This window comes from Pelodiscus sinensis, chromosome 2, assembly GCF_052426305.1.
Source record: "Pelodiscus sinensis isolate ZL-2025 chromosome 2, ASM5242630v1, whole genome shotgun sequence".
NCBI classification, from domain to species: Eukaryota; Metazoa; Chordata; order Testudines; family Trionychidae; genus Pelodiscus; species Pelodiscus sinensis.
In genome coordinates, this window is record NC_143053.1 from 212,460,087 (window position 1) to 212,485,696 (window position 25,610).

At 42.2% G+C, this 25,610-nt stretch overlaps 2 protein-coding genes across 3 annotated transcripts in view; one reads left to right on the plus strand and one right to left on the minus strand.

Moving 5' to 3' along the window:
• The window catches only part of COL28A1 (collagen type XXVIII alpha 1 chain), a 131,037-nt gene extending 119,881 nt beyond the window's left edge, over positions 1-11,156 (plus strand). Inside the window, exons 34-36 of the mRNA XM_006114506.5 lie at positions 6,491-6,737; positions 7,984-8,160; positions 10,402-11,156. Coding sequence (XP_006114568.3) covers positions 6,491-6,737; positions 7,984-8,156 — 420 coding nt within the window. The 3' untranslated portion in view covers positions 8,157-8,160; positions 10,402-11,156. The remainder of the gene's footprint in view (positions 1-6,490; positions 6,738-7,983; positions 8,161-10,401) is intronic.
• Positions 1-25,610, minus strand: part of C1GALT1 (core 1 synthase, glycoprotein-N-acetylgalactosamine 3-beta-galactosyltransferase 1) — a 52,990-nt gene that overhangs the window by 9,638 nt on the left and 17,742 nt on the right. The gene's annotated exons all lie outside the window — the stretch shown is intronic.

Sequence of the window (25,610 nt, forward strand, 5' to 3'; positions counted from 1 at the left end):
CAGCTTGGCTCCTAACTGGCTCCAAGGCCTAGAGCTGACCTGCTCCCAAGCAGTCAGAGATGTACTGGTACAAAGCAGACGCCAGAGCACTCAGAAATTCTACCTCTATAAGTGGCGTCGCTTCTATGCTTGGTGCCAATCGCAGACCATTGATCATCCCGAGGCACATATCCGATGCATCCTAGACTATATGCTTCACTTACAGTCACAAGGCTTGGTGGTTGCTTCCCTAAGAGTGCATCTGGCAGCGATTTCGGCCTTTCACACTCCGATAGAGGGTTTTTCCGTCTTCTCACACCCACTCACGAAGAGATTCTTTAAGGGTATTTCTAATCTCTACCCATCGCACAGTCCTATCGCAGAACCTTGGGACCTTACCTTTGTACTGGATACTCTTACTCGCCCACCATTTGAACCCCTCGCAACTTGTGATTTGCAAACTCTCACTATCAAAGTTGCCTTTCTCCTTGCAATCACTTCAGCCCGTCGAGTTTCTGAGCTCGCGGCACTCTCCACCGATCCTCCCTACACACTCTTCACTCAACACAGTGTCTCCCTGAGATGTCACCCCGCCTTCATGCCAAAAGTTAATTCATAATTCCACATCAACGAGCCTATGGTTTTTCCTACCTTTTACCCTAAACCACGCTACACCTGACGAAGCGCGCCTGCATACGTTAGACGTCAGAAGGGCGCTGGCATTCTACTTGGACAGAACACGTCCCTTCAGGAAGTCCCCGCGATTGCTATTATCAGTGGCGACCCGTTCTAAAGGTCATCAGCTATCATCACAACGCATATCGTCCCATATCGTTAACTGTATCTCTCGCTGTTACACCCTTAGGGGCAGGGCTCTATCCTGTCCACCAACAGCACACTCAACCAGGAGCATGGCTGCCTCCACCGCATTCCTGAAGAACGTCCCCTTACGTGACATATGCCGTGCAGCGACTTGGTCGTCGTCATCCACGTTTGCTCAACACTATGCCCTTGACCATCTCAGAGCTGCGGATGTGGCAGTCGCTCAGGCAGTCCTTTCATCTGTGCGCCAATAATTCCGAAGCACGATCAATTGTCAGGGTGACTGCTTCATACTCACCTGTAGTGGAGCACCCACGGGGACATCACTCGAAGAAGAAGAAATTGTTACTCACCTTGTGCAGTAACATCTGTTCTTCGAGATGTGTGTCCCCGTGGGTGCTCCACGACCCACCCTCCTCCTTGCTTCGGAGCTCTTGTCTTTCTCTTTTTCAGGTGCTCCAGCTAGGAGGAACTGGCGCATCGGACCAAGCGACGCAGAAAAGGCGCGAACGCTGCGGGGCACTCTGCGCACGCAAAGTCCTCTGGAGGGGGCTACTGCTGGTGAAAACTTTCCGGATTGCGGCGCCGGGACGAGCCCGACACCTGTAGTGGAGCACCCACGGGGACACACATCTCGAAGAACAGATGTTACTGCACAAGGTGAGTAACAATTTCTTCTTCTTCACACAGCGTGTAGTCAACCTGTAGAACTCCTTGCCAGAGGAGGCTGTGAAGGCTAGGACTATAACAGAGTTTAAAGAGAAGTTAGATAATTTCATGGAAGTTAGGTCCATAAAATGCTATTAGCCAGGGGATAGAAATGGTGTCCTTGGACTCTGTTTGTCAGAGGCTGGAGAAGGATGGCAGGAGACAAATCACTTGATCACTGTCTTCGGTCCACCCCCTCCGGGGCACCTGGCGCTGGCCACTATCGGCAGACAGGCTACTGGGCTAGATGGACCTTTGGTCCGACCCAGTACAGCCATTCTTATGTTCAAACCTTGGTTAAATGTGTCAAATTTGCATATGAAAGCAAGTTCTGCAGTTTCTGTCTCCAGATGGTTTCAGAAATTCTTTGTAAGAGTATAGTCAGTTTTAGCTCCATTAATGAGTATCTGGGCAAATTAAAGTGTTCCCTGATAGGTTTCTATGTGTTACCATTTTGAATATTTGATTTGTGCCTATTAATCCTTTGTCATAAAGACTGTCCAGTTTGACCAATATACATGGCAGAGGGGCATTGCTGGCACTTAATGGCATAAACCACATTAGTGGATGGGCAGTTGTATGAGCCTCTGATGTGGTGGCTTAAGTGATTAGGTCCTGTGCTGATGTTGCTTGTGTAGATGTGTGGACAGAGTTCACAATGTTGTTTATTGCAGGGGTGGGTTCATGGGTGAGTATGACTGAGGTATGCTGCGTGGTGCTGTAAAGAGTTAAAGGTTAGGGGCCTGTCTGTAGGCAAGGACTGGCCTGTCCCCCAAGGCCTCTGAGAGTGAGGGGTCGTTTACCAGGATAAGTTGTAGATTGTTAAAGATGTGCTGGTGGGGTTTAAGTTGGGGAATGTAGGTGATGACTGGTGTTGTTCTGTTTTTTTGTTTGTTGGGCCTATTGTGAAGAAGCTGATGTCTGGGGACTCGTCTGGCTCTGTCAATCTGTTTTTTCACTTCCCCAGGTAGGATCCTGTAGGTGTTTGTCTCTTTCTGTAGGACTGAAGCAAATACGGTTGTATCTTAGGGCCTGGCTTTAAACAATTGATTGGGAAATGTGTCTTGGGTGGAAGCTAGAAGCATGTTGGTAAGTGTAATGGTCGGTAGGTTTCCAGTATAGGTGGTGGAAATGTCATTTAATTGTACTGTCGTGTCAGTATATATGTGATGGGATTAATTTGTTTAGTGCTATGTCACTGCATCTGTGTGTGAATTCCATTATACTCTCTGGGTGTTGCTAAGCCATCAATTCCTGACTCAATCCAAAATTCCTGAAGTTCCCAATGTTTTTGTCCAAAGACAATACCAGTTTGCATCACATATCATATCAAAAGCAGGCAAAGGAGCACAGCTGCACACCTTCCCGACTTGAGTTGTCGTTTTTCAGTTTACTTCAGAGGTGTCAAACTCTCAGCCCACAGGCCAGCCTTGCCTCAGTGATTGCGCAATCCATCACGGGACTCCTGGAGGGTTAAGAGGGCTCTGTCTGTTACCAGTCCCCAAGCCCTGTTCTTTCCTGCCATTGCCCCACCTTCTGACCCCATGGTACCCCAGACCCAGAGGATGCAATATCAAGGATTATTGGGGAGAGGGGACTGGTACCATACAGCGGTCACTTCCCCTGCACTCCCTGCAGTGGCACGAGCTGTGTGGGAAGCAGAGCACACTCAGTGAATGCACTCGCTCTGCTATGCTCCACTTCCCCATGGCTCCTGCTGCCATGGAGAGGGGGCAGCAGGAGCCATGGGGAACACAACTACTGCTGCCATGTGGCATCAGGCCCGCCCTCTTGGTGATACCCAAAGCTGTGTCCTTAAGGGACATGGTGCCATGGGGGGGGGGGGAGGAGGAAGGATAGGGTGATGGTGGGAAGGGGTGGAGTTTGAGGGCTGGTAATGAACAGGGGCTCCCTTCCAGTCCACGGGGAGTCCTGGTCCGGGTTGTGCAATTGTTTTGGCTGGGGCTGGCCAATGGGCCAAGAAGACAGAGGGATGAATTTGGCTCAGTGTGATGTTGAAATGGGAAAACTAACTATATCCTATAATGCCTCACTTGTCCTTCTGCCTCGGCCCGGGCCATTTGTACATGGAATTTTCTCATCACATGTAGCAAACCCTCATTAAGCCCTGGAAAAGTCTGATCTGTCTGCCATGCTAATTATACACTTCTTGTTCATATTCCTTTCTTTGTAGCTTTGTTCTCAAGTTTTAAGATTGCTCCTGTCCAACAAGAAAGTTTTTACCTCTCAGGTCTTATGTATGGTGTTGGTTATTAAAATGCAGCAACACCTTTGCAGTATATCAGAGCTAATGGTCCATTCTGTTCCCTGCATGCAAATAGCCAAACTCGAAAACCCAAAAAGATTGCCTTGTCCAGCAAGTCTGATAGAGACAAATTATGGAAGATATTTAATATGAGATTCTCTGTAGTAAAACTGGGTGGATATGAGCAAAGCCAGCATTAAAACCAAAACTGGGTTGAACTTGTGACTCATGTAATAAGTCTAATTAAATATCACTGACTCAAACTGTAGGAGTGAATGGATTAGCTAATAGAAATTCTTTCAATTGCTGATAGATTTTTAGCATTAGCAATTAAATGGTTCCACCCAGATTTCAAAATTGACTGCTTTATTTAGTCAGACAGGTAGCCATGTTAGTCTGATCTTGTTAAAACAAAAAAGCCGTCATGTAGCACTTTAAAGACTAACAAAATAGTTTATTAGGTTATGAGCTTTCAATGGGTCTGCCCCACGAAAGCTCATCACCTAATAAACTATTTTGTTAGTCTTTAAAGTATTACACATGACTACTTTTTTGTTTTGCTTTATTTAGATTAGGGCTGTCAATTCACATGCGTTAACACCCGCGATTATCGCAGGGAAGGATTAACATGTTAATTTTAATGCCTTAATCGCAGGTGTTAATGCAGCACTGCCCCTTTGAAGTGCTGCTCCGCGGCCCATCCCTGGCTCCTAATGCACTGCCACTTTGAGGTGCAGGGTGGTGCTTCAATGGAGCAGCACTGCATGGAGCCCGGGGTCAGCTGGGGACTCCAGCTGATCCTGGGTTCCTGCAATGCTGCCCCTTTAAAACACCACTGCAGCATTTCAAAGGGGCAGTGCATGCGATTAATTGCATGATTAATCGTGATTAATTTTTTTAATCATGAAATTAAATTATTTTTTTAAATCACTTGACAGCCCTAAATTAGATGAATAACAGAATACCGTGTATATGCTGTTTTTACTTTATCCTTGGGCAAATGATGTCCTTAGTTATACCTAGTGTTGCTTGGGTGATACTTAAGTCAGAATTTGGCCTTATGTATCTATAGGCAAAATAGTTGGAAGCAGTGTATTGAGCTCATTAGTAAATGGAATCTATATGAGATCATGTACTACATGTGATTCATTATTAATTATTTTGACCTCCCAATGGCCATGTGCTCCTCACTATGAATTTGAAGGATCATAGCAGTAGCTAAACCATTAAAGCTCATAACTCCCATCAAAATAACTATGGCCATTTAGAGGGTTTGAGCTGAAACACATATGTAAATTTGCAGCCTGAAGTAGTTTCTTTGGGCTATGAACGCTAAAACATCACCCACAGTTCCTGAGTTATAGTGGGGGATTTTTCCTGGACTGTCCCTAGATTCTAGTTGCTTGTAAACAAGATGATGCAGAACATAATGTTCAGTTATAAGTTACACATCAGTTTGCCATATGCAATATTTGTTCCTGTTAATCTATCACATTACATGCTTTAAATGACTGTTTGAAATGCTGATGTCTGTAATATTTATTTTTCACTGAGTGTGTGCAAAAATAGTTTCAAAAATCAAAAGTGATGGTCTATTTATAGATTTGGAATTCAGATAATTCAGGGAAAGCTCTCCTTTCTGTGATCGATAATTCCATTGTTTACAAACCTTGGAGTCATTTTTAAAAGTTGGGGATAGGTTAGTGATCAGCTGAGCTTCATAAATTTTAGGAAGCAGGGTTATTTTGCCCACAAAATTGTCCATATTTCTACTGCTACATAGTGTAAATAGTAAATCACTATCATTTGTAGATATATAATTCTGATATTTGAGTAACTGTGTTTACTTCTTAATATGTTCCAGTTAAACATTCAAAATCCTGACTCTCAGCAGCAGGAAAATGACATGCGCTCATGCATCTCTGAATGGGAGAAGAGTCCACAAGAGATGGTCTGCTCAATTTAAATGTTTATGGCCTTCTGCTCTAGCAGGCTCTTATGGACTACTTTCCTAGTTCCTAAAAGGGTCTATGAAGAGGTAGAAGGCATACATAAACCATGCCAATAATGCAGCAAATAGGGTGCTAGCTATCTGAATGCCTAGATGCAGGATCTAATACAGTGTTTCTTAAACTTCTTAAGACCAAGAAACACCAAACAATACATTTTTTAATGGGAAACATCAAGGATTTTTTGTACACCCCCCCCCCCCACCCAAAAAAAGGAGGGGGGAGAGTTATTGAGCAAAAAAAAAAAAAAGAGTCACTTGTGCCTTTAAGGGTGGCCATTTTGAACTCTGTTGCCGTGGCACACAGTTTAAGAAATACTGATCTAATACATCACATAATCTCTTGGAACTATGTACTAGAAATTATTAAGCATTTCTCAAATTCATTTTACCCTTTGGCCCCTCATTCTCTTGGTTTTATTTGCATTGCCAACAAAATGGTTCCTGCAGCTTAACAGGAATTAAGTTTAACATAGCCAGTGACTGAATTAAGTAGAAAGGACTATACTGCCTTCTCGGTCAATCAGTACCAGAGAAGTTCTAAAACATATTTAGTAAAAATCATCATTGCCTATTGCGTCAATGTCAGAGACAAGAACAGATTCCAGGAATTAGCTGCCATCCCCCTATATCATTTCAATTTTTCTTTTGGTTTGTGAGCTAAGTAGAATTTTACCATTAATGTAAAACTTTGAATTCTTTTGCAGCTGAGCCCTCAAGGGATTGATAGAGACACAGTGCTGTTGACTTCCACACCAGATTACATTGCCACCACTCCTATTCAAGGGAGCATTCCTGGTAGTCACAGACAACCAGGGACTTCTTCTCTTTATGGCAGACCTGAGGATGTGGAAACTAGAGCTAGTCCAGATGAACCTCGGCCATTCAAAAAAATCACACCTATAGAATGGCCAGTACCAGTTCTGCAGCCTCATGTAATAGCAACTAAAAAAGGTAAGAAGCAAATGCTGCCGCTAGAATTTGGAAAGACCAAAGACTTTGTTCTTGTCTTGTGACAGTTGGTTTTTGTTTTACGGTGGGTGTTTGTTAGGGTTTTGAGGACTTCATTTTTCCTCCTAAATGCTCACTACTTTTCACAATACTTTGAATGCAAGCTATCTTAATTTTTTATTGTACCAAAATGCAGAGAATATAAGGAGGTGCAGTGGATTATGCTCATGCTTGGAGGCTCAAGTTCAAATCATTTAGCTAGACAGAGAAAAAAAATTAGGAGCTCATTACACAACTGCAAACAATTGGCAAGGTCTGCTCAGGCAAACTTAGGTCCTGGAGATATAGCAGATGTCAAGGATGACTGGCATTCACAATGTTACAGGAGGTACTCTGCTCACTAGACTTACCTCCACTATATTTTAGTCTAAGCAGTATAAACAACACTTATTATTTGCTAGACCCTAAATTCACTAAATTATGTCCTGGAACAACAACAACAAAAAAGCATGTATAAACTGGAAGTTAAATATCCACAAACAACTAAATATTTCTATGGTATTGGTTACTGTTGCTTAGCAATGACGTTGTCTAGAACAAAGATTCTAATCCTGAAGTCTGAGGCCCAGGGAGGCGGGGGAAGACAGGCATGGGAGGTATCGAGGTGGAGGGACACCACACAGGGCCAGCATTGAATCGGTGAGACCCAAGGCAGAAAGCCAAAGCACCACAGCATGGGGTTGAAGCCTGGACCCCGAGGCTTGCAACCTTGATCTGAAGCTTGATCAACTTGGCTTCACAGGGCCCCCTGTGGCATGGAGCCTCAGGCTACTGCCCTGCTAGCTACCCCAACACTGACCCTGTGTTTTATATGCAGAAAAAACAGTTGTTGTGGCACTAGAAGGCCATGGAATTTTTATAGAATGTTGCGGGGGTGAAGGGGAGTGGGTACTCAAAGAAAAAGGTGAGAATTTTGGCTCTAGAAGAAGAGCCAAATAATTCTAACACATCAACACTGATTTAGGTTCCAAAATAGAGATTTAAGCACCCAAATTTGAAAATTGGAACCTTTCAATCCAATCACATACTGCCCATTGACATCAATGCAGTTTGACTGAGGACTGTATGAGACCCCAAAGTTTGTAGAGCGGGAGGTGTTTCTATTTTCTGAAGAATGTCCTTTTAAAACGGTCAATATGTCACGATAAGGAAGAAAACTCCCAGCTAACTTAACTTGATGTGTGTTCAGATCCTAGATGCTTGGAGCCTATGAACTCAGGAGACTGTCGAGATTATCAGATGAAGTGGTATTATGATAAGGATGCCAATTCTTGTGCCCGATTCTGGTATGGTGGTTGTAATGGCACCAGAAATAGGTTCGAGGAAGAAAGAGAATGTCAGGAAACCTGTATTTATGGATGAACAAGTAAGTCACATTTATTTATGCTGGAAGCTGTACTCACAAATCCATATTCATCTTTTAAGTTGAAAAAAATAAAAAAAATTAATTATGCTGCATATTGAACTCAGAGACCAGAGGTATTGAACCCTTCAAGTGGTCTCCCAAATACAACCATGTAAAGAGATGCAAAACTTGATTTATAGGAGTACTACAGTAATTAAGTTGTCTTGCTGCCATGTGAAACATTTCCTAGATACTGTTTACCATGTGTCTCCACAGACAGAGAGATAATTTCTAGTCTTTTGGTAGCATTTTTCATCCATAAATCTTAAAGCGCTTTACAACAGAGTGGGAAACATTATTATCACCCTTTGAACTGATGGGAAATGGAAGCTCGGTGATGTTACATAATTTACTTGGGAGTACATGTGACAATATGGAACCCTAGTCTGAAACCTCCAAAGGAAAAAATATTGCTTTGTGTCATAGCTCTAGCTCTCTCTATAAGCACCACAATCACTCCCATAACTGCATTGGTTGCTGGGGCACAGCATTAAAATTGCTGGTCATTATTTCTGTGTCTTCCTCTAGAGCAAGCCGTGGGGCAAATTCTCCACTGATCTTTGCTTGGCATGACTCTGCAGTGCTTTGATCTCTGAGTCTTCCTAAATCAATTTTGATCCTGATGATTTGTCTTAGCTGCAGCCAAAAGTTTAGCATCACAAGCTCATGATCACTTCCAATATTAACACTAAGGAAGCTTCTTGTTTTAGCTTTGGTGATCCAAGAACAAAATCAGTTTTGCGCCATTATGTAGTTGACGTAGCTGTGGTGTTAGACCATCAGGTGCACGCCACATTGATTGGATGCTTTTTGTGCTTCTTATATCTTGGCAAGAATCAGATTTTTATAGCTGGCAAACTCCAGTCTCAGTCCTCTCCCACTGGTAATTGTATGACAAAAAGGGCACAATAATCTCACCAATTTGCCTGGGTGTCAGTGCCCACTTTAGCATTCCAGTCTCCATGTACAATCGAGATATCTTTCTTTTGTACCTTATCAATGATATTTCAGAAGCTGCTCATCGCCATAGTCTATTGTAGAGGTGTAAACTTCTACCAGTCTGGTTCTGCCTTTAAATAGATGGAAATAAGATTGCTGGATATTGGGTGGCATCCTAATACTGAATTCTTGATATCAAAATCCTACTCCGTTGACATGTTTTTCCTCTCCACTGTAATAGAGTACATGGCCTTCTTCTGTTAGTGTCTCAACAAAGTTCATCCATCTGACTTCAAAGATTCTGATGAGGTGCCAGATGTATTGTTCCATTTCATATATTAGTTCTTTTAGCTTCCCTATTTGTCTCAGTGTCCTTACATACCATGTGGCTAGGGTGATGTTTTCTCCTCCACGGATTCTCTTTGTCAGGATCCCCTTTGTAATATAGTTGTCACACACCAGTATACTTCTGGTGGGAGAAGAATGGGGATGCAACCCAGGGTGTGACCAATCTGGTATGGACATGGTTGACTTGTTCAACATCTGGTGTGTCTTGGGCCAATTTCTAACCTGACGGGACTCATCCGCCTCTAGGAAGTCTGCTTTTAGTTGCCTCTTCTGACATGCAGGAAGAGCAGCGGGGCCTATTCTGTCCCCCAACCCCTCTCTATAATAGCTACCTCTCTGTATAGATTGATGTATCAGATATTAAAAAATAAGGTTTTGCTGTAAATGGCGTGTTTATAGTTAAACAACTGTAGCTACATCATTAATTAGCTGATACATAATCCAACACAGCAACATCTGAACCATTGTCTCTGGTATCAAAATTAACTTCCTTATTTTTGCTTGTGAGTCTAGGGCAAAGATTGGTTTAAGGTACGCCATCTGGCTGCACATAATGCTTATCTGGATTCGTCTTACCTTAAGCCAAACCGCCACAGTGTCTACACTGCAGAAGGCTGACAGGAACACAAGATCCCACCGACTTCTTCTTCACAGAACAAGGAGTACCAAATGCTGGTGGGGCTACCCTCATCATTTGACTTACGGGTCTACATTAGACTCGCTAAATCGAATGTCGGAAGATTGACCTCTGGATGGTTGATCTTCTCTGTAGTATAGATGTGCCCTAGGACAGTTTCTATTAGTCCAAATTCCAGAAAATATATTAAAATTTTTGTGTAAAGAGATGACTAAACTGCAACAATTGCATTCCTCAAAGCTATATAACAATCAAATTCATTTTTTATTTCTTTCTAGAAATTACATTTTGGATTGGTGAAGCTGAATGTTTCTGGAGTATGTGCAGGAATGAATACTTGAGAAGAATCCAGGACGATGTGCCAATACGAACACCACCTGTTTACCTTTTAGAGCTTTTCACAATATGACATTCATATTAACTAGAGAGTAGAATGATTCATATATAGCATATCTTATCTAGATCATCACAGCGATAACTTTGTTATGCATAAAAAGGAATATACCTTTCCTCTCCAACTTTATAGTTTTAATATAGCACTGTACTGTATATGGCAAATGTCATTACAATATCAAATGTTATGAAACTCAGCATCTAATAATAGAGGCCTCAATCTATTTGGAAAATAAAATGTGCTGCAGTTTTAAATAGAAATTAATGATGCCTGAAATTGTTACTCGTTACAGCTCTTACAGCAGCAAATGAAAAATTGTCATTCATGAGTATCTCTTGTGAATTTAAATACCATAGGTATAGCTGAATTACTGTGTGTGGGTGGAGGGGGAGCAGGTAGGGGTTCTGATTAAGCAGCTTTGGATTTAACACTAAAATAATTTTGCCAGTAAAAAAAAGCAAGCTCTGTCAATTAATTTTAATATATACTTATGTCAAAGTCTGAGAGTCTTCAACTCATAAGCTATACTACATATTTTGATTTCTCAGGGCCCCTCTGTAATAGAATGAAATGAAAAAGTATATACTATAGCTTAAATAAAATAAATGATGTTGTAATTAAAAGGGAAAAGCACTGAAAGCTGTACAGAAATCTTTATTTCTATTTTACTGCTTCTTTACTTTCAGAGCAAACACTACTTGAAGGTACTATAGAAGCTAAAACTGAAGAGCTTCTGATTAAACTAGAAAGCACCACCTATAAAAAAGGCTTGCATTGTTATTTGGTTGGAAATACAATACTTATGCCTGCATAGGCATTCATGCCAAACTTTGACATGATCATCATTATGGTTCAATGGAAGATAAAATGGCTGCTTCCACAGTTTTAAGTTCCTCTTACTTAACCTTTAAGAACATCAAAAGGTATATTACTATTTACCACAGATATTATGCAAACTTCACTCAAAGACCTGCTGGTGTATATGATTTTTTCAGAGGACTAGTGATTTTGTGTGCCCAACCTGAGACACGTAAAACAGGGCATGATTTTCAGAGGAAGGGTGCTCACCCAGTACTGAAAACTAGTCCCTGGTCAGACCCATCTTGTGCATAGGCTGAATGGGGGTGGCCACTCTAGGCCCCTCATCTTTGGGGGCCCCATGGTGGCTGCCCCAACTGTCCTATGGACGGGAGGGACATGAGAGCCTGGCATGGAGGCAGCAGGGGTCACCTCTCACACAGGCAGCAGGAGCCAGAGCAGCCCAGCACCCTGCTCCCATGCCGCCCTTTCCCAGCCCACTGCACGCGACTTCTCAGCTTCTCTGGCTCCTGCCTCCTGCAGGTGAATATGAGAATGGGGAGGAGACGACCATGCTGTCGCTGCACCAAGCCCCCAATATGTCCCAGGCAGTGTTGCTGGGAGGGGGTACCTGAGGGAGGAGTGGGACAGGGTGGGTCCTGCAGCAGAGGGGGAGTTACCCTGAGCCTTGCACCTGAGGCACTGGGAAAGGGTGCCCCAGGACCCCACCCACCTCAGGATAGCTCTGTCCCTAGTTATGTCTCTCAAGTTAGATATCCAAAAAGGAGGCAGTCCAAGGTCACCAGTCACTTCTCTAAATGTTGGCCTGTATGTCTACAACTAATACAAACTAGGGATCACTTTGAAAAATGAGGGATTTAGTGTCTGGTTAGGATGCAGAAATAAAAAACAAACAGAGTATCAGAGAAACACTGAGCGTTGCTTGCTTAAATACGGACTGGGTTACCTAGGGAAGTAGTGGAGTCTCCATCCCTAGAGGTGTTTAAGTCTCGGCTTGACATATATGAACATATATCCAAAGAGCTCTTCACAATGTAATCTTTTTCAGTGATTCAATGTACAGTAAAACTTCAACTGTCCGGCATTCAGTGGTCCAGCACTCCTGATAGTCCGGCACTAACTGGAACCCGGAAGTGCTCTTGCTAATTGGAGCTGCTCTGCCCCCGGCTTCCCCAAGTCAGCCGCTGCTGAAATTGACCAGCGGCTTACGTGGGGAAGCTGGGGGCAGAGCAGCTGCGGTGCTGTCGGGTTGGTCCTGCAGCACCGCCCTCTCCTACGCTGCGCAGTACCCCTCCCCCCCCAAGACTCCTCATAGCCCCCCTTCCAGTACTCTGGCATATCTGATAATCCAGCACCCCCTGGGTCCTAAAAGTGACAGATTATCGGAAGTTTACTGTAGATGAATTTTTTTTTAAAACGGTTGAACTAATCACTGAATAACAATAGATGGGATTTTACTCCCTTTTTGTCTATAAATCGCTCACAGACCAATCCTGATTTCTATAACCATCTCTTACTTACTAGTTGTTAAACTCATTCACAAGAAAGAATGGGTGAAATTTGTTTGCACAGTATAAATTATTAGCCTTCATTAGTTGTGATGTGTGGTTGGTTACATAAGTCAAATGATCTTATTTCTGTTCTCTAACTGGAACTTTAAAAAGTGAGATGCACTGGCAGAACTACATTGAGAAACATTCCTGCCCACCTCATGATTGGTTCCAGAGATTGCCATGAGTTCTCATTATTTAGTGCTTTCAGAACGTGATAATTTGAGTTTCTGACTAAGGCTACATCTACACTGCATCCCTCTTCTGCAAAAGCCTATGCAAATGAAGCACAGATTAGCATATTGCCATGCTTCATTTGCATAATTATTTAGGGGGCATTTTTGCGCAAGAGGCTTTTGTGCAAAAAGGAGTCCTCTACACAGCTCCTTTTTGCGCAAAACCCCCCTATTGCACAAGAGCCGTTCTTTCTGAAAAAATGAGGACAGCAGCTCTTGCGCAAAAATGGCCCCTAAATAATTATGGAAATGAAGCACAGCAATATCCTAATCCGTGCTTCATTTGCATAGGCGTTTGCACAAGAGGCATGCACTGTAGACATAGCCTAAATGTTTGTGGCTACAGTGGGTCATACTGAGTGAGTGGGAATATTTCAACTATTGAAATGAACCAATGTAGAAATTCAAAAAACCTGCAGTGTATATACAGTATATTTACAGTTCTCCCAATTTTTTCAAAGTACAGGAGAGCATCATTGTGGTAAATGTGCTTCCCCTGAAAAAAAATCTGGCTAAAAACAGACATTCTTAATAACCTAACAAAACAATGTGTTGCACGCCTCTCTTATTTTTTTCTTTTTGTCATTTTGAAGGCCAAGCAGCAATTGTTCAGCTTTGGCCAGAAACTCAGTGCTATTTTGGTTAAAAAAACGTGCTCTTGGGCTCCAATCATCAAATATATTTAGGCTTCGAATTTCCAGTGGAGGATCTGGAAGCCTTGCAGTCCAGATCAATACCAAAGATTTCCAGGTTCAGCAGTCTTACTTTTGTAGAAAATCAAACAGGACAGGATAATTGGCTAAATTGTGTGTGAATTACTGTACATGGATCAAAACAGTAAACTATTGAATATTTTAAAAGTGTAATTTTTTTTAATCTCTGTATTTTGCACACCTTGCACAAATAGTCTTATTAACTAACTGCATGAATGAGATGAGCAGGATTTGGCCTAATGTCAAACCTTCCTCTTTCATGTATTTTATTTGGAGCACTAAACTTGGATTGAATGCACCTGCCCAGCCTGTAGCTAGGCCATGAGGCTTTAAGGCAAGCCTTCTAACACTTCTGTTCCAGTTTTTGAGCTAGAATAGTAACTAACCAATATATGACTCATTCATAAGGGGTACAGGGAGTGCTTGGGGTCACTGTAATTGCATAAACAATCTCTTATTTTTGTGGCTCAGCTGTAATCACATCCCTTACCACAACCACTTAGAATCCAAGTAATGAAAGAACACTACCAAGCTTTTGTGTTGGAGACTGTGCAAGTCTAGTTGTGTAGCTTCACCTCTCTCCGGTAATTCAGAGGAGCCTCCATGCATGAACCCCAATGAATAGAATCAGCTGAATTTAACACAGCCTACTTTATTTTGCACCTTTCTGATAGTTGCTTTTCATGCCGTAATCTCATCCTTCTGCACTTTAAATTAGAATAATCCAATATAAATTAGTATAAATGAATGTGTAATCTACAGCATTATTTGCATCCCAATTGAATTTGACCAATGTTTTTATATTCTCAGCTCTGTCATTTGAATTACTTCCATAGATTCTCTTACTCACAGGAATTTCTGTCCTTTCCCTTATTTTAGGCTAAAGAAAGTCTTATGGAGATTCATGCCAGACCTTATTTAGCAGGAAGAATGAGTCAAATAATACACAAGTTTTGATCCTGGCTAAATGGAGCACATCTTTTTCTGTCTCTGCTTCTAGCCTCAGGCTCATGTGACCAGAAGAAAATACCATACATGTAGTTTTTGTTTAACAAACAGTACCATTATTTTAGTTGATAACTGTGATGGTTATACTAGACCCTTTTGAGGTCCTCCAGAAGGCCCTGCAGTTGTACCGTACCCCATTCCAGACAGGAGCAGAAGAGAAGCCCTTTAAGTAGCCTAGAGTAGTTGTGGGAAAGCAGACAATGAGGGAGGCCAGAGGAGCAACTAGTCAGGGCTTATATAAAAGGAGCTGCAGTGACAGTTACTCAGTACCTTGCTGGAGCTGGAGGAGTGTGGATGGTGTGCCAGCCTGGGGGAGTTGCATGCCCTCTGCCAGAGCAGTGCTTGCAGAGATTGGGAAGAGTGGGAAGGATCTTTGAGCTGGCTGCTAGGACCAACCCAGAACCCGGCCCTGCGGTAAGGGTGAAGACTGTGCTGAGGTTATGGGGAAATAGCCTGGAGAGGCATAAAAGTGATTTAGTTAAGTTAAAAGACACATGGTGGACATCTGCCATTTACAGGGTTCCTGGGCTGTGACCTGGAGTAGTTGGTGAGCTTATGTCTCCAACCTCCCAGTTCTCCCCATTAGTCATTGGGGAAGTGGCCTGGACCTTAATGTACCCCAGAAGGGAAACCAAACTCTTTAATGGCACAGGAGGGTTATGTTTACACAGCAGCGTTATTTCGGAATAACTCACGTTATACTGAAATAAAGAATGCATCTACACTACAAGCCTTTATTTTGAAATAATGGTGAGCTGGAGGACTTCCTCCGACTCCTGTAACCCTCATTTTACAAGGAGTAAGAGAAGTCAAAGGAAGAGTGTTCTTCCTGCTGCGTAAACAGCAGCAAAAGCTCAAATAAGCTCTTTCAACTTAAGCTACGCAATTGACGTGGCTGAAGTTGCGTAGCTTAATTCCTGTTATGCTATCTAATAGTCAGTCAGATACAAGACAAGGTTATGATTAGTGCACAAATAAGCGAATGTTGATGCAGAGTGGATCTTTAGAGCACATTGCATTAATATTCCTTTTGCTCTATTTGACACTTATAATTGCTTTTATGCTTTAAGAAACCATGTATATTGTAAAAGATCTTGACTTCTTGTATTTAAGATTATGAAATCCCCCAATAAAGACCCATGTTCAAATTCAGTAGCCCCAAGCAGGTAAAACTCACCAAGCAAGACTGTCTTAAACAAAGAGATGTGTTAACTTCAATTTGCGTAGTATCTGGAAATAGTCCTTGCAAAAGAACAAACAAAAAACAAACAAAAAAGGAAAAGTTGGGGGGGGGGGGTCTTTCAGGAGATGCTATTATGGCTGTCAGAAAATGAACAGGAGATGTAAATGGGGTGGTGTCACACTCTGGTGGCTCTTGGTCTGGTTGAGGTACCAGCCATACCAAGGAGAGTGCACCCAGAATAGATGTTGTGAAGAGGGCTGCCTAGCTAACTGCTGCAGCATGAGTAAGCTTGGTGCCGGCAGAGGAGCCGGGCTCTGGTTAGAAGCCATTGTGATTGCTGCCAGTGCTGTAGATTTGCCGCAATATATTGGTGCAGCAGGTGGCACCAATACATTGCACAGTGTCCAGGTTTAGCTTTGTCTGTGCCTGCTTTAGAACTAGATCATGAGGAAACCTACTGCTCCTAGAACGGTCCTGATGCTGACTGTCCCCATGGTACTGGGGCAGATTTGATGGTCGGAGAGTACCTTCTCTGAGGCAACACACGCTGAGGCAAGGAGCAAGATCAGTTTTTTGTAGCTTTCAGTGGGACTGGATTCTTTACAGCTGTATTTAAAGAGGATCCCTTGTCTGATGTCAACATGGGCAAGTGCTGGTGAGGATGAGTCCTGTGGTCAGGGTCAAAGGCAGGATGAAGAGATTTCTCCAGCATCATGAGTTTTAACTGGCGATTCCTAGATTTTCTACTTCTGTTAGCTTTTTATAGTATTGGCTGTGCAAAGTCTCTCTCTCCTAGGCAATGGACACACTGCACCATTTGAGACGCATATTAACAGTCAACAGCTGAAGTAATGAAAATTTATTTTTAAAACCCTATGACCATGAAATTGACCAAAATGGACTATGAATTTGGTAGTGCCCTATAAATATAATTTTGTTCTAACAGATCTAGGGAGCCCCAGCTCCTGCAACAAGCAAGGAAAAGCAATCTCTCTCCTCCCCTTGCTATTTGCTTTCCCTCGTGTTCTTCCTCTGCCTAATGGCTTAATTAGCCTTCAAGCTCTGCTCCATCCCCACTTTTGGTACAAACATTCAACAAGCGCCATTCTGCATTGTCTGATTGGGACTGCTGACCAGGGCTGTTCTTGCCTAACTCTGTAGCAATAATATTCAGGTTCTATGGGTTTTCTACGGAGTCTAGGAAGCTCTAAATGAGAAGTGGTGACTTTAAACTGATCATTCTCTCAGATGAAAAATGCAAAGTGACGGAGAATTTAATCCGAGGGTTCGGATGGGGGCCCAAAACCCCTACCAAATCAATTCCAGACACCCTTCTTAAGCAACCAGCTTTATTCAGGAATGCATTCCAGGGCAAAAACCTCCAGGATACTCAGGAGAAAAAAAAGTTTCTGCAAAGTTTCTGCCAATGCCCAAACAAAAGGCAAGGTCTTTTGTACTTTCTTACATGGTAATTACCCCCCTTTTACTGACCACTTACAATTGCATGCATATACAGGTCATGCCCCTTTGCACCAAATTCCCTCCAATCATCATTTGTCCCCTCACTGTCATTTTGCAGGCCTTACAACAGGTTCAAACCAGTTTCACCTGTCCCCTCCTTTTGTATACCTGTGCTCAAGCACGTACCTCTTTACAAAGACCAGACTTTAACAGCAGGGGTCATATTGACAAAAGTTAAGTTTATCCTTCATTCCCCCCTTTGATCCACTTGTGGATCACAATTAATCTGAAGCATTTTTTCCCATTTATCCTTAAACGTGCAAGTGTCTTTGTAGTTTTTCTTGGGAGGGTTTTGTACATTTAGCAGAAGCATCTGTTGTACTTTGCTTTCTGCTACATTTTCTATCTTTTGTAAGCACCTTTTAATACAGCATAAGGCTAGCTGTATCATTATGTATATAGAGCATATTAAGACAAGGAACATTAATATTCCTCCCACCACTTTCTTTATGAGTTCGCTTAACTTTATTTTCAACCAATTTAAAGGATTTTAGTCTTGCAACTGCTTTTTAAATGTTTTTGTCTGGACAGACAATGTTTGGATTTCCTTTATTCTTGTGGTTAGGTTTGAACTCACATTAGAAACTTTAACAACACTCTGGGCCTATTAATCCACATACCCCTCCTTGAGCTGCTAGTAGATAGTTAAGAGCCAGTCTGTTTTGCTGGTACTAGTGGTCCCTCCCCATATGGTTGTTATTTCTGGTTTGAATAGGGTGCACCAAAGGTTTGCGGTAGACATAGTGGAACCATTATGCCATACATGTGTCCCATTCACCTTTGTTATAATGTGTGTGCAGCTTGATTTTCCGACAAAGGTGGTACCTGTAAGATTCCTACATAGGGGGCTTGTACCACTGAATGATAATTGGATGCACCCAATCTGGTTGAACCACACAGTTTGGTCATTTTGTTCCAGTAATGCATCACTTACTAGTCCAGTTTCGTTTAACGGAAGGGCACCTATTGGGTATCCACTATGCGCACTTTGTGGTGCCCAGGCACACACCCAACAGTTAGTTTTGTTTGCGGCTCGTGCCATACCTTCTGCCAGCTGCAGAAAGGTGTTAGTACCAATACCATTCCCCCCTTGGAGCCAAATAAGGCCTATACAAAGGAGGAACAAGAGTTTAGCCATTGTGCAGGGATTGTAATCCTTTTAGCACTTGCGCGGACGGAGGTTATAAGTAGAAAACCCACCGTCCTCTGACAAAATGCCGGTAGGGTCAATGGCAAGGTTGGGTGCAGATTGTTGTGGAATGTTAACGTGACTAGTAGGACCAGAAGGGATCTGGCCTGTAGTGAGAGCGTAGTGAATGAGGTCCAGGTCTTTGATTTCCGATGATGTATATCCCTTGTTCAGGAGAAGTGATTTGATTTCTTTTTTAGAAAGCGGTAGAAAGTTGTTCTTTTCTGGCTCTGGGCTGACAGGTTCAGTAGGAGGCGATATGTTGGGAGAGGCAAATTCACACAACTTTTGAGGGTCAACGGTGCGGCGCACGTGGCTTGCGTGTATCCAAGAATCTCGCTCGGCTACCTTCACAGCCGTGTTGGTAGTCAGCAGGACCTGGAAGGGACCATTTCACCTTGTTACATGTCAGGGATACAAGGGGTTTTACAAGACCAGAGAAATTAGGAATCCATTGTCTGCAATAGCTAGCAGCACCTAAGAGAGACCGAACCTGTTTTTTAGTTACTGGGCGAGGGAGAGAAAGAACAGAGGTTATGCGTTTATCAGTAAGCTTTCGCCCTTCTTGGGATATGAGGTGACCCAAATATTCAACCTCTGCTTTACAGAACTGGAGCTTTGCCTTGGAGGCTTTGTGACCTCTCTTTGCTAATTTACACAGCAAATGTACAGTATCCGTTTTACATGCTTCATGATTAGGTGAGGCTATCAATAAATTATTAACATACTGAACAAGGGTAGACTCTTTTGGCAGAGAAATTGAATTAAGGTCCCTTTTTAACAGTTGTGAGAAAAGGGTGGGACTTTCAGTATACCCTTGAGGAAGTCTGGTCCAGGTCAGCTGCTCCCCTTTATAGGAAAAAGCAAACAAAAACTGTGAATCCTTATCAATGGGAATGGAGAAGAAGGCTGAACATAAATCTATGACAGAGAAACATTTAGCACCTGCAGGGATAGAGGACAATATTGTTGCTGGATTAGGAACCACAGGAAATCTGGGGATAACAAACTGATTTACAGCTCTTAGGTTCTGCACAAATTTATATATTTGTCTCCCTTGATCATTAAATTTCCCCTCCTTTTTGACTGGAAGTATTGGGGTATTACACACAGACTGCGTTCTTATGAGCACTCCTTGTTCCAACAGGGAGGAGATTACAGGCGCTATGCCCTCCTCCGCTTCCTGGGACAAGGGGTACTGAGACACTTGAGGGTAAGGCCGGCCGTGTTTATACCTGATCCGTACAGGCTTTGCTGTTAACAGTTTCCCAACTTCATTGGAGTGAGAAGCCCACAAAGACGTTGGTACCTGGTCCAGCTCCACACTCTCCAGTTTGGAGTCTGGGTTTATACCTTGTCCGTCTGTTATTAACATCATGAGGAAATTTGGTGCCTGATTATGGGGTATATCAACAAAGACCCCTTCAGGGGAACAATAAATTGTAGCATTCAATTTACACAGCAGGTCTCTACCCATCAAGTTTACAGGCGTACTTTAAATTTTGCACAAAGGTGGTTACTACCATAGTGCGCATATTGGCATTATTTGGGTTAAAGGTGCTATACTTTTTCATGGCTGCAAAGAGCCTTGCCTGAAAATCAACAGGGCTTTTATCTGGCTTCTGTTTGCAGTTATATACTTTAGACCAATCAGTTTGCACTGGAACCATTTCGGTAATTGCATTCAGGAGACCTGTACGGTCGTTTGCTAGCCTGGTACGTTCTGCAGCCGTAGCAGGAATTCCTGGCAAATCTTGGGGCCATTGCTTACCCAGGTGGGCAGGAGTATTCCCAGGGCCTCGCCTTGCTTGGGTGTAAAGAGCTTGCTTCTTATGGGGTTCCATTATTCCCGAGAGTAGCATGTTAATGTGTCTGTGGGTAGGCTGATAAACTTCAAAAATCTGGCGCAATTCCCTTTGCAAGCCCACAGGATTCTCTCTTATTTTGGGAGAGTAAGCCTAAAATTTATGATGTTATTAGGTGTCCAGGGGACGTGGATAAGTGCTGGGGCGCCCCCTGCTGGATTAGGAAATTGTTTTAGTGAGAAAAGATTAATATTTTCTTTAAGCAGTCCAGGAAAACTTTTAGGTCCAACTTCAATAATTACATCCTTATTTACTTCATTACTTATAGTCACTGAGTTATTTTCGGGATCTATTTTAGTTATAACAAACCCCAGGTTCTTTAAGTTTTTTGCCAATGTTCGCTGCAGCATTTTTGAGGAGACTTTTGACTGCTTCAGAATTACTGGACTCTGAGTATGCTCACAGTCTGAAGTTTTATTGGCCAGGTTGACATTCCCCACTGCTCCTGCAGAGGTGTGAGTATGTGCGGGAGATTTAAATTGGGCTGATGCAGCTGAATGATCGGTAAGCAATATTTGGTGATGCTGGGGCAGGTCGGTGGGAAGGGGAGCCGGGAAATTGGGGACCCACAGGTCCAATAGATCTTTAGGTGGGTCTGGCAGCGGAGCTGGTGGTTTCGAGATGGATGGGTAGATTCCGCTGGGCGCGCTTGGTGTAGGAACGTACGGAGGTGGACAAACTTTAGAGGAGTCAGATTTTTTCTTTATTTTTGCCAATTGTTTTTTTAGTTTTTCACTTGAGTCCTTTAGGCTAGCCATTATGGATTTATCTCTTAATTTAGAGGCCTGATTATCCCAGAGGTGCCAATAATTCATCTGGGAGGGGTGACTGGACTTTAAGACACCCTTTAAATAATTTAATTTTTTTAATTGAAAGGTACCTTGAACTGGGAATTGCAATTCTGATTCTACATAAGTATATTTATTCCACGCGTGTGTGAGCTTTGCCAGCCTCCTGAGCTTAAGACCTGCTGGCAATTTCCCTGGCTGGCTATAAATCTGCAGCATTTTACCCAATGGGGTTTTTGGATCTATCTTAGATCCTTTATTCCCCATAATCCCTGTCCTATTACCTATAAAACAGTTCCAATCCGGCACTAACCTGCCTTCCTCTCAGCTTCAAGCCTGAGCTGACCCTGTTTCTGTGTCTTCCCACAGTCCCCTTTATAACAAACTTATTCAAAACCAAAAAAAAAAATAAAGAAAGAAAGAAAGAAAAAGAAAAGAGAAAGACTTACAGTTGCTTGGGAAGGATGTTCTTAACGTAGGGTGGACGCTTACCGCCAGTGAAAGCAGCCGTTCAGGACAAGGAGAGAGGAACAGAACAGTGAGATTTTTAACACGGATCTCTTACCGATTTGTATGGCGCCTTTCTGTTCAGTCTCTCCGGTCCGGCTCATCACAATCACCTGGTGTCCCGATCCATCCCACTTCTGACACCATAAATGACGGAGAATTTAATCCGAGGGTTCGGATGGGGGCCCAAAACCCCTACCAAATCGATTCCAGACACCCTTCTTAAGCAACCAGCTTTATTCAGGAATGCATTCCAGGGCAAAAACCTCCAGGATACTCAGGAGAAAAAAAAGTTTCTGCAAAGTTTCTGCCAATGCCCAAACAAAAGGCAAGGTCTTTTGTACTTTCTTACATGGTAATTACCCCCCTTTTACTGACCACTTACAATTGCATGCATATACAGGTCATGCCCCTTTGCACCAAATTCCCTCCAATCATCATTTGTCCCCTCACTGTCATTTTGCAGGCCTTACAACAGGTTCAAACCAGTTTCACCTGTCCCCTCCTTTTGTATACCTGTGCTCAAGCACGTACCTCTTTACAAAAACCAGACTTTAACAGCAGGGGTCATATTAACAAAAGTTAAGTTTATCCTTCAAAAGCTTTCGAAACAGAAAGCATGAATTTTAGGTATTTTTATGTGAAAATACACAGTGAATAAAAGATTTCAAAAGTATGTACCGTAGAAACAAATATGTGACGTGTCACAAAAAAAGGGTTACTTTTGAACAGTTCTAGGCTAAGGTTGAGATAATCTACTATGTGTTTGAGGGGAAAAAAGTCTAATTTTAAAAACAAAGTAGTCCCGTGGCACCTTAGAAACTAACAACTATTGTGTGTAAAACCTACCTCATCAGAGAAGTCTGAGTGGAAATTATAAACTCCAGTGTATATATAAACAGCAAAAGCTGTTACTGTCAATCGTAGGACCAGTGTTGTTGAAGCTAATTGAAAGTTTCTATGTCTATCCATTCATCTGTTTGTTCAACACCACCTCCTGAACAGTAAAAGCTAGGACTACCAAATTCAGCATAAAGCTTCCTCTTATCATAACTTAAAACAAGGTAAACGTTTAGTTGTGGCAGGAAAATGGGGCATGCCTTAAATGGGATTGCTTCTCGGAAAATAAAGAGAGAAGAGACAGAATCATTAGGCAGGTAAAAGGGGTTGGCTGGGGCCATGCCTCCCCCCCATGACTACCCTAGCCACGAGCCTCCCATCCACCCAGGCACCCTTTAGGGAGGGAGGGATGAGCTGAAGCTGCCTTTCCCCAGTTCGAAGGGGAACAATCCTGACTGTTCCCCTTCATCAAGGAGCAAGGGAGAAGTGCACAGGTTGCTGCATTCCTTATTCTGACTGGGGATTGCTGAGGGCAGATGAACCTGGACCTTTCCCAGCCAGGGGACATGGACCCCACAACCAGCCATGCCCGCTGGAGCTGCAGTAGCCATGGAAAGGGCCATCTTACCTTCCCTAAGCTGCTGCAGAGAGAGCGTGATGAGGCAGTCCTCTCCCCAGGGCAGCCTGCATATTGAATCCCTCATCCTTGCCCTACCCCAGAGCTGTGATTTAAATGAAGATAAACATTTTTTTGAGTTAAGAAACCAAGCCATGCCAGATAGATCTTCTAGTTTATACATCAACATTGGATCTGCATCCTATAACCTGAATTGTGGAAGATATACCCTTACACTCACATAATCATAATGAAATCAATGGGACTCTGCAGGAACAAAGGTTTGCCTATGTGGATCCACTTATAATAGCAGGGCCTAACTTTACACTGAAACATGCAAAAATGAAGAAAATATCCACATATGGATTTATGTAGTACCAAAAAAAAAAGGAAATAAGTGTAAAAGAGATGGTTTTATGTTTTCAAAATATACTATTCCTTATCTACTGAATTGAAAAAGGTAAGGAAATACCTAGGTAAAAGTAGAGTTGTGCCTCTATCAAGCTCACTTGTACTGAATAAGTAAATGAATACAAGAGACAAGTTTGTGTGTGATCATTTTATTTGTGCAGTTCTCACTTCAAATTTGTTATAGAAAAATGGTCAAAGGCACTTCCAAGAAGTTACTGAATAATAAATTTGCTTGTGGTGATCACTTAACATGTAAGTTATCAACTTTCGTCTATGACATCTAGAACTATTTTCTAGTCTCTTAAATACCATAATATTCACTTATTTTAATGGAACAGAACGCTCAGAAGCAACACGTCTCCTTTAACCTATTTTTCATAAAACATCTGCAATTCATTTAGCAGAGTATTCTAAACACAACATGCAATAAGATGAAGATCTGCCAGTTCGCTCAAATTTTTCTTGCCAGAGTAAAGATTAATTACGTAATCCTATTCTCATTTTGGCGTGTGCCCAAATGCTAGTTAGGTTATCAAGACACTAAATCTCCTCCCAGATTATCAGAGTAAACTAAATGAATGGCAGCTGGCTATGTTGAGAGTAGCCTGTCAAAATGCACAATTGAAACTTCCTTTCGCAACTAAGCTAGTAGCAACACGTGAAAAGATCTGATTACTGCTTCACAGGGTGGAGCTGTAGAAGCATTCCTGGAAAGATCAGAAAAAAAGAATAAAAAAGGAAAAAAGAAACAGCTGAGTAAAACAGACAAGGTATCACTGTGGATTGTGTCCATTCATGCAGATATATACAGTGCACATTGCTAAACTGAATTAGGAACAAAGTGAAAAGTTAAACTAAATTTCAGTTGAGTGACTCCTCTGAATATGTAACATTCAGCTCACAACAGCTTCAGAGAATAGGATTATTTGAGAATATTCTCATGTCTCTGCAAATTAATGCATGTCTAATGGCATGTTCTGAAAAACAAAGCTACTCAAATATTAAGAATCCTATTAAAAGAACAAAACCCATACATCTGCCTCTCAGGTAATTTTCTTTAAGACATTTGATTAGAATTAGGTAACTGGGTTGTGTCAGTCACTACACTGTGACTACAGAATACTGTCAGACTTTTTAAACATTACAAATCAAGAGTAACAAGCACTGTGGCATAAGGCATCCTCCTGTACCCCTGCACTTCAAAAGGCACGTTCTAAGAAAAGCAAATCAGCCAAGGAACGATTCTTTGTAGTAGCTTGTCTGGGCTACAGAAGTACTTATTTTACTGGAACAAAATACAGGACTATGTAGCACTTTAAAGACTAACAAGATGGTTTAACTTGTAAACCATCTTGTTGAATTTAACTTGTAAACCATCTTGTTAGTCTTTAAAGTGCTACATAGTCCTGTATTTTGTTTCAGCTACACCAGACTAACACGGCTACATTTCTATCATTATTTTACTGTGTGTTTGCTCTTAATCCAATGATAACACAACTCTGAAATCAATGGCTCTGAACTGCAGAACATGACAGAGGCTGCAATGTTGAATGTTCCTCTTAGAAAGATAATCATAAAAGTCTATCAAGTAGCCAAGTTAGGAAAGCTTTCAGGTAAAATGGCTACCAATTTTTTTAAATAAAAATCCCTAAGTATAATTAGTTTTGTTGACATAATGATACTAGAGTCTAACAGAAAAACAACAACACAATTTTAGAAAAATCTGCAACAAAATTAAGTGAGTACTTCAACAGAATCAGTCTGATACTGAAAGGAAATATCTTCCATTTTCCTGTTGGCATATGGAATCTGGAGACAGCAACTTTTCTTAGCCAGGTACTAAATGC